At 40.6% G+C, this 19105-nt stretch overlaps 1 protein-coding gene across 1 annotated transcript in view; it reads right to left on the bottom strand.

The window, feature by feature from the left end:
* Positions 1-19105, bottom strand: part of ADAM12 (ADAM metallopeptidase domain 12) — a 185998-nt gene that overhangs the window by 21621 nt on the left and 145272 nt on the right. The window contains 3 exon segments of the mRNA XM_030030998.2: positions 5349-5544; positions 6979-7068; positions 11909-12086. Coding sequence (XP_029886858.1) covers positions 5349-5544; positions 6979-7068; positions 11909-12086 — 464 coding nt within the window.

Genomic DNA, 19105 nt, shown 5'->3' with positions numbered 1-19105 from the left:
AGATTCCTCCTCGTCTTTCCAGGGCAGGAACATTAACTATTCAGCTTGATACAAACATTAACATGTGCATATACTATGCCAGCTTTAGAAGGGAAGGGGAGGGAAGAAAAAAAAAATGTGCTGTAAGCAAGAGGCCAAATAAAACTGCTTTTTCTCCCACATCTGCAAAGACCAACTTGCTCAGACCCACCTCGGCAAAGGAATAAGACCCCACCTACCATGGTCACATGCGATTGCTACGGGTCTCATTTTTTTTCTTGGCCAAGAGCTTTGTGCCCCAACTAGTTCAGCCAATGGTGTATCATCGCAATGACTGGAGGCTTCTTTGGAGATGTGTCAGCAGCAGCCCCGAGCACAGACACACTGTCCCCAGAGTGTTGTCTGGCTCCAAAAGCTGCCAAAAGCAAAATGAGTGCTAATGACCTGTGCTTTGACCGTAAGTGACCTAACAAAAACTTGTTAAAAAAATGGTGTTAAAAAGAGAAAGGGCTTATTGAAATACTAAGAGAGTTTAAGGTATTTATCTTCCTCTTTCACCTGGTGAAAAATTTTTGTTTGGTTGGTTTTTTCGAATGTAGAAATCAAGTGTGTTACATATGATGGAAAGAAGCCTGCAGGAAGAAGAACACATCTGCAGCATCCTTGCAGGGCTCAGACAGCCCGATAATAACTCCAAACAATAATGCCTGACAAGAAAAAAGATCTCACAGAGTACAAAAAAACGCTCCCCTGCCAGGCTCGGAGCAGTCTGTGTATGAAAACACCTGGTACCCAATGATCATCTGCAGCCTGGAAACCAAAATCTAGCTTCAATTTCTGCCTTTGGTATCAAACCAAAGCACGTTGTTGCTTGGGATTCAGGTGGCTGTTCCCTCTCCTGACTTGTTTCTCACAATATTTGGACTTTTTAATAGATGAAAACGTATCAGAGTGTAAGAAGCTGAACAGATGGAGCTACCAAGGTAAAAGGAGGTTTTCAGAGGATGCTTAAGGAAGAGAATTGTAATGTTGTGTTTCTGGAGGAAACCCATTTATCATGACTGCACCATATAAACTGAAGCAGAAAGTCCTGTCTTTCTCTATTTTGCTACCTCTACAGGCAAAGGGAAAATGATTTGTAAAAGATTTCCAGTGGTTATTAAGTGCTTTGAGCTGGATAAACAGAGTTTATTTCACTTTGCTATTGATAATTATAGTATCGTGACCCTGTAATTAAGGTCCTGTCAGCCTTTCCACACCAAGCCTTATTCAAGGGATTAAATCAGCCGTTTCAAACTGCAGAAGGTCAAAGCTCACCACTGCAGTTGTCAGCCTTGAGACTTTTTTTTTCTCCAAATGTGTATATTGATGAGCCCACTTCTTTCCCTATATGGTTGCAAAAAAAGAGATGTTCTACGCTTTTGGATGCGATACAGAAATGCTGTGTCATTTCAGATCAGTGCAAGACCTGCTGCAATGAGAAAATACCGTCACGGTCTCCTGAAAGAGAAGAGAGAAATTTCTGACCATGGTGCTGATTCCAAGAACAGAGAAACACCCGTTATCAGGCTGACAGCGGAAAAGAAAGATATTTCAATTCAGTTCCCAACAATGTCTCAAGACTTATGTAAAAAAAAATAAAATTATACAGTGTTTATGGGTGTGGAGGGGAAAAAACCCCAACCTTTGAGTAACAGACTGGAGTTCTGTTGCTCGGGCTATGCCAACTAGCACCACGAACAACTGTATAAATAAATATAAGCATAAAAATACAGTTCTCTGTCATGTGATTTGCACCTGGATTTTATATCTCATTGTTTTACTGCACTGATGATGCAAAGCAAACTTTCCACATGCTCCCTTGGCCTCTCTCTTCATCTTGTTAAGTCTGTGCAAGAGCGAGATGGGGTTGAGCTGGGGGGTTTTTTTGCATTCAAGGAGTATGCTAGCTCTTATTACCTCTGAGAATATGGCTTAATGCCTTTCACATCTCCAAAAGAAAAGGCCTGACCATAAACCTGTGCTGATCCAAATAATTTGATTTTACTGAATTCAGAAATTTACGGTGCTTGCATAGATTAGTATTTTTGCAAAAAAACCCCGAAACAAAAACAACCAACAGTTAGCAATGGTTTGGTCAGCTAGCTTAGATGTGAAGCCCATCTATTTTGCCTATAGGGTTGTACTTGGAAAAAAATGCAAACCTCTTACACCAGTTACAGGCCTTTGTAACATATATTGACATTAAAATTAAGATTGTTCCTGCCTAAACAAATGGCCATGTCTATGCAACAAGTTTAAGTATGTTCTAATTATTAAGTCAATGCCTGCCATTTGCTTCCCCAAATCATTGCTTTTTTCCCTCTTGAGGAAATGTAGGAAAACACACTGACAAACATCTCCTTTCCTTCCCTAAAGAGTCATTTTCTTGTCAATGTAGAAAAAGCCATGAGTCTAAAGCTGAGAACCTTCTATTCCTTGGTAATCAATAATTTCTCTCTCTTAAGTGGCTTTATCTGCGTAGCTAGTTGCTCTTGGAAAATGCCAATGGAGTACTAGACATCACACAAATGCATTGCTATCGATGTACTTTTCAGTCACACTACTATCAATAGGTCAGATCAGTGCAATTTGATATTTTTGAATATGAAACAAAAAGGTCACAAGCAATTCATGCATGTAGCTCCTTAAGGATAAAAATTACATGAATGAAGGTGAGAGAGAGTAGAGAAATTTGTGTGTTCTGGGAGCAGACTGGAATGAACTTGGTCTTTAAGAGGAATTTATGGGTGTTTTCAGAGACTGTCCCAAGGTGCTCCTCCCCTCTTTCACACCAAATTTTCCATGCTACTGCATATCGGGAATAGCAAAAAATATTCCTCTATTTGATTTGAATTTATCTGTTGAAAGTAACAAAAAAATCCCCATGGAAATGCAAGTACTTCTTTCTGGAAACAGGTTCCTACTGCTCAGCCTAATGTAAACAAGCTCTGACAGTGCTCATCATTTTTCTTTAACTAGATCTAAAAATATTAAGATTGATGTTTATCATTGGGCTACTGGACATCTGTGACCTGATGAATAAAAAAGATATACAAAAGAAGACATTGATAAGGAATTCAATATACTGAATATTATTTCAAGAGAAGTTATTGTGTTTTGTTCTGCATGTAGGCTTTCTCCTACTGGAAGTAAGAAAAAAGGAATTAATGTAAATGAACTATGATCTGTTTTTTCTTTACAAAAGTATAGATTTTTTTCAAAAAACCACACAACTACTCCTTCACTCCAGTCCAACACACGCAGTTGTTAAAAACAATTCTAATCAGTTACAACAATCTGGTAAAAGGTTCAAATGTATCTTTTTGATACGAAGTCCGGAGACAATATCTTAGAATGTCAAGTCTCTTTCTGCTGCAAGCAAGGGTGGAAAGAATGGTTTTTTATCTGTACCATGATATTTTTCCAACTACACAGCCTACCTAGCCCTCTTCCCATCCCACCCCGCATCTGCCAGCTCATACTCCAACCAGATGTAAGTGTGATCAAGTGGTGGATATTCACATCCTTAGTTTTTAAATCCAGAATATAGGCCTTGGTTTTTGCTTGAACCCTATCTGCTACACTGTTTGAAGGTTTCCTTTACTGGCATTATTTCTAATTTAAACTTCCAAAAATGAATTAAGCCTTTCAGTTCAGGTTTGGTAATGTCTCAGCCTCCCTTTCAAAACCTTTATCCTTGGGTATTCCCAAGACAAATACGGCTCTTCCAGTTAAAGTCTGTTTGAGCTCTGTTCTTAACAAAGTCATCTTTCTCATGAGTAGCCCCCCATAGCCTTGACCACTGGAGTCTCCACGCACAGCAGTGCCCATATTGAATAGTCCCAAGAAAGAAGACAAGAAAGAATTAGGGGAGCCTGGGGGGTTTGGAGGACTTGCTGTGTTAGGAAACAGACCTGGCAAGGGAGCTGCAGCAATTCAGCTCCCTGACCTTTAGCTGAATTTTTCTCAGCCACTGAAATTATTAACAGTCTGACCGAGTAACTTTCCATGGCATGGGAAACTGGTTCATAAGGAGATTTTGCTTTATACAAGAGAAAATGTCTCTGTGTCCAGGGGATTAAAAATCCCAGTATGACTAAGACTGGAGGCTATAATTGTACATGCCTATATGAGCTCATATTAACGCTACGACGCGAGTGGGATTCGGAGGAGTATATCAGATACGTGGTTTGTTCCACGTGGGGAGTTTAATCCTGAACTGGAACTCCTCTAACCTGTTCTTATACCCACATGACGAAGCTAACCTGCTATCTGTATCAGTGGCATTATTTCTTGAGATGCTTTAATGCTCTTTAAAACAAAAATTGTGAACGGTCCAAGTCTCTGTGAAGTTAAAAAATAAATCCTTCAATAGGAGGGTTTTGACAAGGGAAACATCTGTGTGTCATTATATTGATACATAAGTTTTGAAACAGAGTTGAAGGCGGAGAGATACTGAATTGGAAGAGGCTAAGGGAGCTGAAAAAAAAGTTAGTTTAAAAGAAATAATTCAATCTAGCTCTAAATAATGCTTCTCTTCAGGAGAGGTAAAAGTGGTTTTCCCCTTTGAGAGAGGGGGTGAGTGAGATGCTGAAGGAGACATGACTTGTCCCCAGCGATGCGGGAGGGAATAGCAAAATGCTGAGTTAGTGCTTGTATCTCAGTGGAAGGGCCACAGGACATTACAGAAAAGTGAACGGCTTTCCTGGGATATCATGTTTCCGATAACCCAAGAACTCATGCTATTACATTTTTGCAAAAAGTAAGTAAATTCCCACGGGAGAATAAAATCTCTTTCTGCTTGACTGCGTACTGTGCTAAGAGCACTGTCAGGAGGTACGCTTACAGGGTAACACCAATTAATAAAACACACACAATGATACAAGAATCTAATGTTAATGTCAAATACTGAACTCTCTTTTGGGATGTAGACCGGCGTACACGTTTCATAGATGAGCAATTTAGAAGCTTACATACCAATCTGGAAAAGGATGCAATTTCAACCTGTCAAGAGCATTCAGCACTTCGTAGGATGACATAAGGCCATATCAAAGTCAATATTAAATGATTTGTCTAAGTTCACCTAGCCATTTGCAGCAGTGTTGCAGAATGAACCTAGTTACTGTTGCTCTCTACCTCCTGCTGCAAGAAACGAACATTACTGCAAATCAGGGATAAAATGAATCACGGCATGATTCCCTCATTATTCAGTTCCCCATTTCAGAAAAGAAGAGCTACAGATTGGTACTGTATAAAATTCCTCCAAATCCCATGCTTTTTTTCCCCAAGTCTGTCTCATAAACAGATCTCCCGGTTGTCAAGCTCACCTTGGCCCCAGAGCGTGATACACTGCTGCTCGTGGGTCTGGCATATGCCGTTGTAGCAATAGCCGTCCACTCCGTGGCACGCGTGCCCGTCGTGCAGGTACACGTTAGCTGGGCAGTGAGGGCTGGCTCCTGTGCAAAACTCTGGCAGATCGCAGGAATTACTTGACTCTCTGCAAGAAATCCCCGCTGGTTTTAACTGCAAAACAAACAAAACCCCTTAACTGCTGTAATTCCCATCAATCAGAGTTATGCAGCGGTATAACCCATGCAGCGCACGAACAGCTTTTTCCACTGGCTCTGCACCAACTGACCGCAGAGGACAGTATAAGAATTATGCAGCTTTTTAAATGCATTTATTTGACACATGTTGCGAAGGGTTTGGCAGGAAGGAGGGCCAAACTGAACTCGCAGCTGCAAACATGGCTCACGTGGCTCAGGTCAGAAGGTAAATCCAGCCTTTTGTTAGTTTTCAAATACGAACCAAAGTTTTCAATCCTGCAATCATACCTAAACATCACGGGCGCAGAAACAGCTTGGGCTGTACTGCAGAGGATGCTCTGTAGCACTGACCGAAAGTCAGACCAGAAACTTTTTCATCCATATCATCCATATCATCCATAACAACAGAGCAGTGACCAGGGCAGCCAGCTGATCCCGTAACGTTATGGTACGTGTTATGTTACGGCTCACGAAGCCACCAGCCCACCTGCCTTTGGATTCAGGACCCTGACAGCTTCCTGGAATGGAGGTGCATTTCCTCATGGAAATGTCACTCTGTCATGGGCATCAAGATCTTCTTCAACTTATTTATACAGCTAGTCCATGTAAGTGTTTCTGTCCTGATTTCCCTGGATAACTACATTTTTTTCAGAGCTGAAAGTAACTAGTCGGTAATGGTGGAACATGGCAATCTGAACATTCCCTTATCAACAACCTTAAAAGATGGGTGTGCTCTGGGAGCAGCACTGAATTTTAACTGCATCACCACAGCGCCTTTGGTAAAAAGCAAAAAGACATGAAGATTGATTTTGCTAAAAAGCATTTGCTAGCTGTTTTGATAGCTTGCTGCTACTGAGCTTTTAGGCAGATGGTTGCCACAGACACAATGGAAACTTGCTGAATGCTTTATTAGCCCATATGCAAGAGATGGTCTGAGAATTCAAGAAGGTAAATGCCTGCGGCAAGTTGGCTTTTTATAGTATGTTAGGAATCCACAAGAGCTGATGATCTGCATTAAAAATATATATGCTGTTGATAGAATCAATATTTTAAGAGTCTTCCCATAAAAAGAGGGTCCAGCATTTAATGACTGCTTGCCAGAGCGCAACATCCATATAAGCATGAAAAGTATCAAAGCATACAAAAGTTCCTAAAAAACAAGAGGTTTTGCATGAGCAAATGAAATGGCTACAAATAGCACAGATACCATTGAAAAAGTCTGCCGATCAGCTCCTTCGATAACGGTTAACAATTTGAGAATTTTTTTTAAGTGCTTACATGAAATGCAAGTGTCTTAATGCTTAATGATACCAATTTGCTTGTTCTCCATCCTTGCTTACTGCTCTGCAGTTGGGAAGATTGCGGAATTCTGCCCACCCCACAGAGATAAGAAACGTTCCCGTTGGTTCACCTGGCAGTCTTCGCAGCAAAGTCCATGTGCACACACTGCTCCCAGTTTCAAAGTACAGGTAGTTGCATTACAGCACCGGTTTGTACATTCCTAGATGGAGGAGAAATTTAGAGCAGACAACTTTCAGTCACAATGAGCTGTAAATCAAGAGGCTGCCTATAGCTCCGCCAAGAAAAGCTAGGCATAAAATAATGAATTATGCATGAAATTCTACAACTTGATCCAAACAGTCTTGTCTGTCCTTACATTCAACAAGCGCAATAATTGTAGTAAAACCAGAGAAGTCATTGAGAAAGGCTGGTTTATTCTAGCTATGGATCCAATCCCAAATATCACAAACAACTCAAGTATGCTGATACCAATCCGGATACAGTAGTACGGTGTTTTATTTCCACAAAAGTCAGTGGAACGATGCCATTGCCTCAAGTGAGGATCCAGGGCCTGTGTTGCAGTTACTGAGCATCACGACTACAGCTCTCTATTTTGTGATAGTTGCTCACCAGGCTTCTGTATCGCATGGAGACCGGTGGCTGCCACAAAGAAAGATGATGACACCGTTCCATGTAATCTCTTATCAGGGTATGCCAGTAATAGAGCTTTGAGAAATGAAATGAGTATGAATTGCATTCTCACTAACTGATACATCCCAATTTCACACTTACGGATTAGATGGTGGCATGTGTGGGCTTTTGCAAACTTTATTTTCAGTAGAAAGAGCTGGTAAGAAGTTTCAGAAAATAATGGATTTGTTTTTCCCAGATCATGCTCACAAACTGCAAGTTACATCAGCTGTGCTGGAATCTCACCTCTCTAACAAAAATAGCAGCAGATAAAATTGCTCTTCAGCTGTGTTAAGTCAGTTTGATTTAACAAGGGATCACTAACAACATAGGGAACACAGGAAAAATAAGTGGGTTAGAATGATGTTCACAGCCTCTTGTTACTTTATTGGCTTTTGTAAAGCTTTCCAACTGGAAGATAGGGCTACCATTGCACTCACAAATAAAGAGCAAAATGATTCTCAGCATTTCACTGTTTTCTTAGATAATATCTGCCTGAACATACAAAGCTAATTGTGCTGCTCTGAAGCAGTGGAACAACTTCCTGCACCTATTTTTGATCATGCCGGAAGGCAGCAGGCTATGCAAATATTTCTGTGCAGCTGCTGTATTTAAGAAGTAACATTCCTCTGCACAGAAGCACATTTTATAAATTCACCTCAATAGCAATCTGAGAAAAGCAGAGTGGAGGAAAGCATTGTCAGTCCAATTAATGTACTTCTGAAACAGTCAGCTCCTATACCCTGTCATCTGGCCCTACACCAGCCAGCCATGGAAAGCAATCGGCATTCCACAGGCAGACTGGGATAAAGACACAGCTCTTTGAATGATGTTACTGCAGCCTTTGAAATTTCCAATTGCTCACTCACTTATTACTCATTGTAGGGAATGAGCTTGGTAAACAGTTTTTGTGCCTAGGCTATTAAATTGTCAGGAATGGTTTTAACACAAACAGGCAAGCAAACAGAAAAGGCTCAGAAGGCTTTTGGAGGCTGGAGGCTGCCACCCAAAACTACTGCTGTGCTGTAGTTTATTACTATTAGTTATTATTGGTAACAACAGCAACGATGGGAGTTGGGTTTCTTGGTGTAGGTCTCCTGGGCTCATCAGAGCATCTCAAACAGACTAACGCAACAGCGATTCTAGCATCACCTACATGAAGCCAGGTACTGTAGACAGGACATCTTGTTTTCACCCCCTTTTTTCTAAGAACACAAGATAGACCACATTGGGCCAGCCTATAACCCTTCTAGTCTTGTGTCCCCCTGACAGCAGCCAGCAGAAAATGCTTGAGGACAAGAACGTGAACACACACACGATACCTTCCTAGTCTCCTGCCTTTCCCTTGGCTCCACGGACAGTTTTAGCACCTCTAACGTTCAGTGGAAAGGAACTCGCAAGTAATCGACACAGTCTGGGGAGCAGCTCCTTCTGCTTGTTTGAAACCTGCCACTTTCTAACTTTATATGCACACTTCTTGTTGGGGAGCAATCGCTCCCTACTCACTCTTTCCATTTCACTCACAATTTTATCAGCCTCTCTCACATTTCCCTTCATTTTCTTCTTTTCCTGCCAGAGCCCCTTCAAAACTTTGAACCTCCTTATTGCTTTTCTTTCAACCTTTTTCATTCTGCTTCATCCTTCCTGAGATCAGGGAGGTGTAGGAAAAAACTGCACATGCAGTTTCAGGTGGAGCACGCTGCAGATTTATAGAGGCCTACTGGTGCTTTGTTTTGTTTTCCTATTTCTTCCCGAGTAATTTCTAACAGCCTATTTACCTTTTAGACCACTCTTGAGCACTGAGTTGACATTTTCATGAGACTATTTATTGCAATATGAAGTCTTGTTCCTCTATGGTCAGAGTCAGCTCAGAGTCCATCATCTTATATGTGATGTTTGGGATGTGCATCACTCCGCGCTGAATCCCATTTGTCATCTTAATGATCAGTCCAGCTGTCTCAGAAGGTTCCTCTGCAGTTCTTCACAGCCAGCTTTCATCTCCACCATCCTAACTAATATCACCAGCAAATTCAAGACCATTCCTCTTCCCAGACTGTTTATGAATATGCTGAATCATGTAGTCCCCAGGACACATCTCATGGATACATCACAGCAGATTTCCTTCCACTGCGTAAAATGGATGACTTATACCTGGTTGTATTTCCTATCTTTTAAGCCAGTTTTCACCCGTGCAATATTCTCTTGTCCTACAGCTGCTTAGTCTCCTAAAGAGGCTTTGGTGAAAGGCCTTGGTCTAAAACCTCCCTGAACTCCTAACAGGCTGCAATAACAGCATCGTCCTTTCCCATCCACTTGTTAAGTCCTTCACAGCACTGTGATAGGTTTGTAAGACAAGATTTCCTGGCACAAAAGCTGTGTTGACTTGTCCCTGGCATGTCACAGCTGTTCAGGCACTAGCTCTTAATTACATTTGGAAGTAATTTGTCTGCTTCTGATATACCAATTTGTAGTTTTCTGATTCCCCCTTGCAGCCCATTATAAAATTAGCTACATTTGTCACCTTTCAGTTCTCAGGGACCGAAGATTTTTTTTTTTTTCCCCACCTTATTCTATCTTCCCATTTGTAATCTACTTTAACCCTCCTTCCACAGACACCGTAGCACGTCAGACATTTTTGGTAATATAATTCAAAATGAAGTTGGAGCTTAATTGGCAATATAATCCTTGGTCAGGTCTTACACCCTTGGCCTGGTGGCGGGCATGCCGGCATACATTATACTCAAGAAGATGACCAGCGCCTCATGCACATGAGACCGTAGTGCGGATGGAGGTGATCAAACATTTCCTACGGTATTAGCATTTCCAGAGTTGTCTGAAGGGTGGGAGGTGGGCTACAGTCACGACTCTCCACTCTCATGAGTCCATTGCTGTCCTACTGCTAAGGAATGTCAGTGAGCACAGACCTCAACACGGGGCTAATATTTGACTTAGGGTAAAGGAGAAATATCCCTACCAACCACCTACATCTACATGTTCAGACTGATAGTTAATTCTGATCACTGACAAAAGAAAACTAGCATATGTTATTGTACATGTACGTTGTATCCATGCCATAAAATACTGCAATGCTATCGACAAAAGTCAGCTGGTATAAATGACTGGGCAGTGAATTATTAACTAATCTAACGGGTTTTCTGGTACAACTCAGATTATAGCAGTAAATTCAAAATTAATTTCACTGGGCCAAAGCTGCAGTTTTCCAATATAATTAAAAAGGAAAAACATAGAAAGAAGAGGCAAATCAAGTCAGCGCTTGCTGACGTTAAGTGGCTTTGACTTGAAAAGGTATTGCTAACATTCAAAAGTGAAAATGAGAAAGATAACTGGGTTAGAAAGACATTTGCAAGCTGCTTGCACTCTATTGACTTTAAACAAGAAGATAAGCCTGCTTCCTCCAACCTTGTTACCCCGAAGAATGAGTGAACTGTCAGAAAATCCTTATGGCTTGTGTAAATCCAATACACTGTATAGACAGGATACAGCAATATCTCGCTGTTTTAACTGCCCCGATCTATTTTGTCTGCAGAACCATATTTATCACAGGAAACAAATGCCTCATCTGCTGATGTATTTAATTCAGATAATCTGAGAGGAGTTCAATACAGCCAATGAGCTTGGGATGCCAAAGGGATAAGGATGTCGGCTCGGATATTGTTTGACCCCCAGGTTTTGCCTATCTCCTCCTGATCTGAGCAGTCCTCTGACACATTCACTAAACTAAATGGAACGATCTTTGAAGTAGTAGCACTCTTTTTGGGAGGCAGTAAAGTCTATTTCTGTTAGTAAGGTAATTGGCTAGAGGCAAAGAAAAATCTCATAGTGAAGGAGGGAAAGGTCTCGTACCTAAAAACTGAAGCTGTCTGCAATAAAAAAATACCTAGCCAATATTAATATTTATATAGCTATTTATATTAATATTAATATATGAGTGGCTTCTCATATAAGGAAACAAACCTTCAATTAACGCATGGTATCTTGAGAAATTTCAACAATGTTAACAAATTTATTTTGAGTCTAGCTTATTAGCTAGTACTTAAAGGAATTTCTGTTGTTAGGAACATGACAGTTAGTCACGATTAGTCTGTTGGACAAGCCACGAGAGAGTTTGTTCTCTAATGGTGAATCAAGCACATTCTTAACTAAAGCCCTGCCTGAACTTTAGCAACTCAAATGCAAGTCAAGCAGAAACTCCCTGCATTTCTGAGGAGTCTGAGGTTTAAGATAATAATAGACGCAGAGAAGGGAGAAATTTTTTTTACACTAAATAGAGTTAAACATGCCAAACCAATTCTTTACTGTTAAAAACCTGCAGGCAGGAGGTGAGCAGTAACTCTCAGGTGGTGTCTTACATCAGGTTCCCCGCAGTCGCACTCCTCTCCGTCTTCCACGTAGCCATTCCCACACTTCTGCCCACCGAAGGACTCCTTGACTTCAGGCAAGTTAAACAGACACATTCCCACTCCTTTTTCCAGGCTGTTTTCCAGGTCCTTTCTACTGCAGCTACTGAATACCATGGGAAATGGATAGCTAGAAGAAAAGTACACAGCGACAAAAAGACAGGTAGTATTATCGGATGAAAACGTCTCTTTCCTGTCACGCTGGTGACCTTTCAGCACATCTGTGCACTAACAAGAAGATTGCATTCATTTTTTTTTTAACCCTTTAACACAGGATGAGATACAGCAATTCACGGTAAAATTGAGCCGAACACATTTATAATAATTTCTGACTATGAGTAAGGGAATTTCCATCTTTTTCACTTAAATTTGTAGTGGCTTTTAAGGATTGGAAGTGTTCACATTTGGAATTCCTTCTCCCTCTTTTGCATATGTAGTTATAGAGCAAATTTTGATCACCATCCTAAAGAAATGCTGGGCTTGCAAGGAGGATTCCTGCATTTACAGGACTGCAAAACATCCTAATCCTTCTTGGAAAATTTAGCCTCAAATGGCAAATTCACTCATCTTGCTCTGCAGTATGGCAAACTTCCTGCTCTTTTCAGGAAAAAAACAACAGAGAAAAACACCGAGTTACTTGATAAGAGCCTGCTTCTGCAATTCATCAAAATTGAGCTTGGGAACTGCGTGATTAAAGCAAATACAGTTCTTGTTTTAAATCAGGATGACTCTGAGACGCTACCGAAGATACCCATATTTTGAATTCACACTGCTGAGAGCAGGATTTGGCCCTGCTGTGCAGGTACATAGCGGCTTTGATTTCTTTTGCAAAACACATGGACAATGTTAGCAAGAAGATCCAGTGTAGTACAAATATCACTATGTAATTTGTGTTTTTCTGTTGGAGGACTTAATTCCATTTTTACTAATGAATGTTTGCAGTTTGACTCACAGATATGAGACAAAGTGGCACCTGGGTCTGGCCATCAGTGTCATGTCCTAAAGTCTGCTGTGCCCTCTCTGCACTGGGATGTGCACATGGTTATCTTAAATCTGTATCACAATCAAGTCATAAAACAGCATCTCCCCTAAGACTTGGTACCTTCGTCGCTGCCGCTCTGTGGTCCAGCAGTAGTTCAACATTATGGCAGCACAGGGAGCCAACCTGCTAATGACTGGACTTTATTCACTGAATGCTTTGTACCACTCACGTGTTGTTAGGGCATAATCTTTACAGACAAGCAAGATAATAGATGGGAGTTCTGCACTGCTGAACTTCAGACTTCGATTAATCTACTGTTGTTTCTAATATCCTGAAATGAAAAGCTTGCTTTGTGAATGATGATGCCAATAGGTATCAGAAAGGGATCGTTTCTATTAAAATAACCAAATGTTTGATAATCACAAATGCAACAGAGCTTCCTATGCTGACATAAGGAGGTTAATTAGGATCTTCTAGAAACATTATGGGTACCTTATGGAACAGAATTTATTTTGTGCCTATTTAAAATTACCTCTTTTACAGATTCTTTTGCAATAAAACAGCCAGCCCATTGGAAAAGAACATAAACAGGACTCTGAAGAAGAAAATAATTTTCGTGTATCACTATAGGGCTTGTCTAGTTAAACTAAACAGTTCTGTGATTCACTGACATATGACTTCAGAAAGTTAATAGGCATCTCCACTTAAAAAGCTGATTTCTGGAAAACATCAACGTTTAGGCAAAATGACAGAGTCTAAGATAAACAAAGAAATTTCAGAATAGCGTAAGGTAGGAGTCAGACTGCTAGCTGCAGCTCTGGGCCCCAAGGGAAAACAGGGAAGGTACTAGGAGTAATGGAATAGAAAATATAAAGGCACTTGGGAAACTTCCTACTGACCATTTTATATTGAGCAATTGGAGATGTTCTTAACAGGACACCACAAACTCCTGTCCTACTCTTAGCTTGATTGGAAAAAAACCCACAAAATTTTGTGTACGTGACTATGAACAAGTAGATGGATGTACACTACCATCAAACACCAGAAAAAAACTCAAGAAACCCAGATACATCTGACTGATAAATCCTGCACAAAATATATGAGTGCTTGATCAGACATGATCCTTGTATCAAAGTATGAATAAATGAATACTGCATCATCCAGGCAAGACCCTTCACTTCAGTGACACAGATTTACTTTGATATCCACTGAGATGAGACAGGGAGACATGCATACCTTACACAGACTGAAATCAATTCAGGAACACAAATAATGCATTTTTCCCTGTGCCATATGTCTCAGCCACACATGGATCATGAGAATAGCTCACCAGTCAAAACTGTCAATATTTTAGGGCTGTTCCTTTGTATCCATGAATGCTCAGGGTCATTTGCATGAATGTGAGATGTGTCTGTCCATCACCGGGAGAATAGAATCCTTACTCTGTACCAGAGGTGAAGTAATGTCATTGTTAATGAATGAGGTTTCTGTTTCCCCCCAAAGGAACTTCAAGCTGTTTCCTATTTTGAACTAAGAGATCCATTCATCTTCTGGCTTTTCCTGCTCTTGACGCTGATTTCCTCAGCTGACATCAGTGCAGCACATGTTATTTGATGAAATTTTCTGAAAATACTTTTTCTTTACCAAGTAAGCCCAAAATAAAGCAACACAAAACCAGACATGAACCCAACAAGTGGAAACAGAGAGCAACCGAAGGGTAACCACACCATGCAAGAGAAGATCCCACATCAATTGATGCCAGTTGGTATTTCATTGGAAACATAATTGATCTTTAATACCGTCATATTCTGACATACAACCATTCTTCATTTTTTTGACAAAAAAAAATCCCATGTAAAGCCACAGCATTTGATCATTGTGATTTTAGGCTACATTTTGGCACTCTTAGCAATTTTAAAGCTTTTTCATCAGAAGCATGAAATCCCTGGCAGATGGGAAGGGAAGCTATAGATACCAGATGTCAGTAGCATTAGGCACGATGTTTAAGTGAATCTGGAGCTTGGGAAAAATGATGAAGTAATGGTCATGTGAAAGAAACTTGTCCTCTGAACAAACGCAGCAAGCTTCCTTGCGCTACCATCTTAAGAGGCTTCAGACCTCACCTGGAAGGACTACCTTTGGTGGGAAAAGGTAATGGGGTCTCCACAGCGAAGTCAGTCCTTGAACTGTCTCCAAGATTTCAGTAACATGCTAAACAGGGATATTTGTGCTTTCCGTGGTAGCTCAGACACTTATCCTATTGGAAAAACCCTCAGCTACCAGCTCATATAGGCCATTGGAGAACCTTCCAAAGGTGAAAAATTCATTAGCAATCAGTATATTCCATTGTCCTTCACTCCAGACATTTGCTTTTACAGATCCTTATTTTTCCACAGTTGGGAAAAGAAAGGAAACTTTAGTCCAAATTCCTATTCTAAGATGCTGAATAGCCCACACATTTTCTACACTCTTTCAATCTGTAGATTTAATACACAATGGATCATTTTGTCAAACCATTCTGGCCGTGGGTACAACTCTACAGAACTCAAATTGTGCCTAGCACTACACCAGTGTCTTCAGTGGGTTTGCAGCAAGGAAAATAATTTCAGAGTCCTTCTAACCCTCTTGAATCCACAGCATTCCTCAGTGTCTCTTGGTGCTTAAAAGATGCACTTAATCTCAAGCAATGGATATCCTAGTTACCAGCAAAAATAGCTTTGACTGCTCCTGCAGATGAGAGCTTCACAGTAGTAAAAGGATGCCTGGTAATTGATTCCTTTAGAAACAGAGTCTGGTCTTGTCCCATTCATTTATATTTCAAGCACTCAAGCCATTCAAATGCCAGTTTCCTTTATGTAGTTTTGCATTTAGCCTGTATTAGATGGCTCCTTTCACTAACTAAGTGAAGTGGCATCATCACTGCGTCAAGTCCCTTTTAAGAATAGAGGTCTTTGTGCTAGCACCGTGTTGCCCAGCATAGACTTTTTTTGCATGAACTATAAAAGTTCCTCTCCATCATCTCCATTTCAGAGGCATTCCCCCTCTTAACGGGCTGAATTACAAGAGAGTACAAGCACAGCAAGAGAGTCACTGCCCCAGAAAATTACAGCCTTAAGAGATCAGACAGCCAAAACATTCAGGAGAAACAGAGTGGCTACTGATTCACGCAGGGTAACACAGCGGGTCAGCCACCGACCTAGCACCGATACCAGCGCCGAGGCTGGTGTGCCACGTTCACCATCGCTGTTTTTCCCATTGCTCCATCTGGAAAATGCCTGGAGGGGCACTGTCTCGGGCTGCAGGAGATCTTTGCTCCGCTCCAATCCCTACCACTGCATTGCAGCAATACCTGGGGAAAGCCAGCTGAAGAGAAATTCCCTCGGTTCCTCCAAACCATGTCTATCTACTTCTTTAGGCATCTAAACATTTAGTACCTTGGATCTACCTCCTTTGTGTTCCTCCACCATAAAACACAGCATATTTTGCTGTTTCTCAAGAAGCATCACTGAAGTGGTGATGCCATCAATGCTTCTGGCAATTCTCTATGCATTGCACAGGAGGATAAACTGAGGTTCACAATATCTTGAAAACTATTATTTTGATTATTATAATTATCGCTATCCAATCTCAGGATTTTTTTCTTATTCAAGAACTGTAGGACTTTGATAAAGTAACCACCCTGTTCTCTCAAAAATGTTGGTATATATACACACACATACATTATATGAATATATAAATTATGTATCTATTTATAGGGTTCATTTATTCCAGTTCATATCGCAACCTGATTATTCAGCATTATGGCAATGTTTGTACAGAGCCTTTTACCGAAAGGCCCTGAAGTGTTTTACAATTATTCACTCAATTAAAATGCACAACAGCCCCAAAGAGCTCTATTAAGTACCACCAGGCCTTCCTCCCTAAGGTAATATGATAATTGGAGATTATATTAATTTTAAAAGGGCATTTTGATTTTCCAGAGCATACTTATTGAAACAACTGTTGACTAGCTGATTTCCAAAGGTGCAGAAAACTGGGACCGGACTTTGTCCAGAACGCTTGAAAAATCAAGCCTGAGAGGCTATATCTGGAATAGCTAAGGTATTAGCTGTGCTTTTTAGGAGCACGAAGGTGCCCAAGGACAAGAGGGATGCTGAGTCCCAGCCCTCTGAGTTGGAAATTTCACTAGTCAAGCACCTGAATTTCCAACACTTTCCATGCCAACACCTTGTCTGAACTGAACGTTGCAGTGTCTCTTTGTGCCTGACTCGACCTAGGACCCTTTGAGATTCAGAAATATGAATACTTACTCTCTTTAGTCTCCAAAATTCTTAGTTTTTGGCTGCACAGTGGCTCACAACTGGAGAGGAGGAGAGCAACTCAGATCCCTTTATTGGAGGCCAAAGACGTGAGTTTGAGCTCCCTCTTGTTCAGACTCTACAGAATGACTTACGCAAAACTGTGTAGGTTTTCTGTTGCATATCCCAGTCTTACATAGGAACCTACAAATGAGGGGGGTTAACTTAAAAAATAGAGATAGGGTTGCTTTTGTTAATTCAGGTATAAGTTATTTTTCCATGCAAAAAATGTCAGCAGTAGACAGAATAACACAAGAATAAACCTCTAGAAGGTGGAAGCTTAAGCGACATGGATGTTTCTAGACCCAGTGAGGTGTTGATTTCAAGAAACTATGACAATTTTCCAGCCTCCTCTAACTCCCGATCTAATTGACATAATTCTTTCTCACTAAAAGGCAGCCCCCTTGGTTTTAACCTTCTAGACTTTATTACTGCTTTCCATCTCTTGAAAGCAACTTTTTATGGTCTCCTAAGAGAGATGAGCCTACTAGAATAAAACTGAATTTGCTATTAGATGACATTTTTTGACACTTCAGCTATTCTGTACAGCATGTATGTTAATGAATTAGTAAGCATAAAGAACCTCACAGAATTAGGTATTAAGCAGGAGATAAAATCCGGTTTTCTTTGATATTGAAATAGGTGTTCAAATACTACACATCCCTTCATGTATCAAGCTCTGTCATTACACATTATTTCATACACTTCATGTTTTAACAGCAATTGTTTAAAATTAGATAAGTGCCATAATATGGAAGGGCTTTTTAATCTATTATTTAAACAATGTCTTCATTTGTAAAGTACTTCTGAGGGAGAAAGACACAAACGCAGTTTTAAAGTAGATCCCCCAAGCACAATAAGGGGAGACCCTAAAGGTATCTGCAGATTCGCAAAAGCTTTGGGTGGGAGAGAATGGCAAACACCCAGGACAACTGGGAGGAGGGGGTAAACTGGAGGACTCTTTGCGCTCCTGGAAGATGTGCAGGCGCTTGCAAGCAGCACATGATAGAGCTTTGTACAAGACACCAGTCCCAGAGCTGATGGGCCACATCTTTTTCGGCAGTGTTGGAAGGATTCAGCTAAAAATGTAGAGTGGTTTTATATATATATGTATAAGTATTGAAATGGGAAGTTTGCTTCAAAAGGCGCTAGATGTCTGACAACTCATACTTATTTTTCTAGCCTATTTTTCACTCTCTTGCTCCTCTTTTATAGTTTTAATCCCTAGAGCATCAATAAAGTAGAGCACGGAATTGGGCCATGTAGTTATACATGACATCAAAGCTCTTGCTGTCTGAGTTCATGGTCAGTGATTTAAAAATTTCTCCTACAGCTTTTGTCATGTTCACTACATGGTAGTTTTTACACTTCCAATAAATAACTGTGAATATGTCACACTAGTGGTTAATTTAATTGATGTGTAGTGGCAATGGCTTGTTGTGCTACAATGAAATTTCCAGGGTTATTGAAAAGAAAGTCTTTCCAAGTAAATGTTTAAACTTCACACACAAATGCTTTAGCTTCATTTTAATTTGGCCCTGGGGACAGTGCAGATTCCCAGAATGCATTCAAGTAATCTCACTTCAGGTGCCTAGACTGGATTGCCATAGCCCCAGCTGAGACTTGACCTCTCCCATTAAACTGAAGGTGAAAATTTAACTACCTGAAATATTCAAAAAGGCAGATTTATAATACTGAATGTGGGACTTCTGGGCAGAAAGCAGCAATGAAACAAACGGCTGGATGGTTCAGGAAAGTACGTTCTGCAAAGGAACAACACTTAATGGCTTTATACAGTATACACTGTCG

Source organism: Aquila chrysaetos, chromosome 11 (genome assembly GCF_900496995.4).
Source record: "Aquila chrysaetos chrysaetos chromosome 11, bAquChr1.4, whole genome shotgun sequence".
In the NCBI taxonomy this organism is placed as follows: Eukaryota; Metazoa; Chordata; class Aves; order Accipitriformes; family Accipitridae; genus Aquila; species Aquila chrysaetos.
Note: the sequence above shows the minus strand (reverse complement) of the source record. Positions and strands in the feature narration are given on the sequence as shown.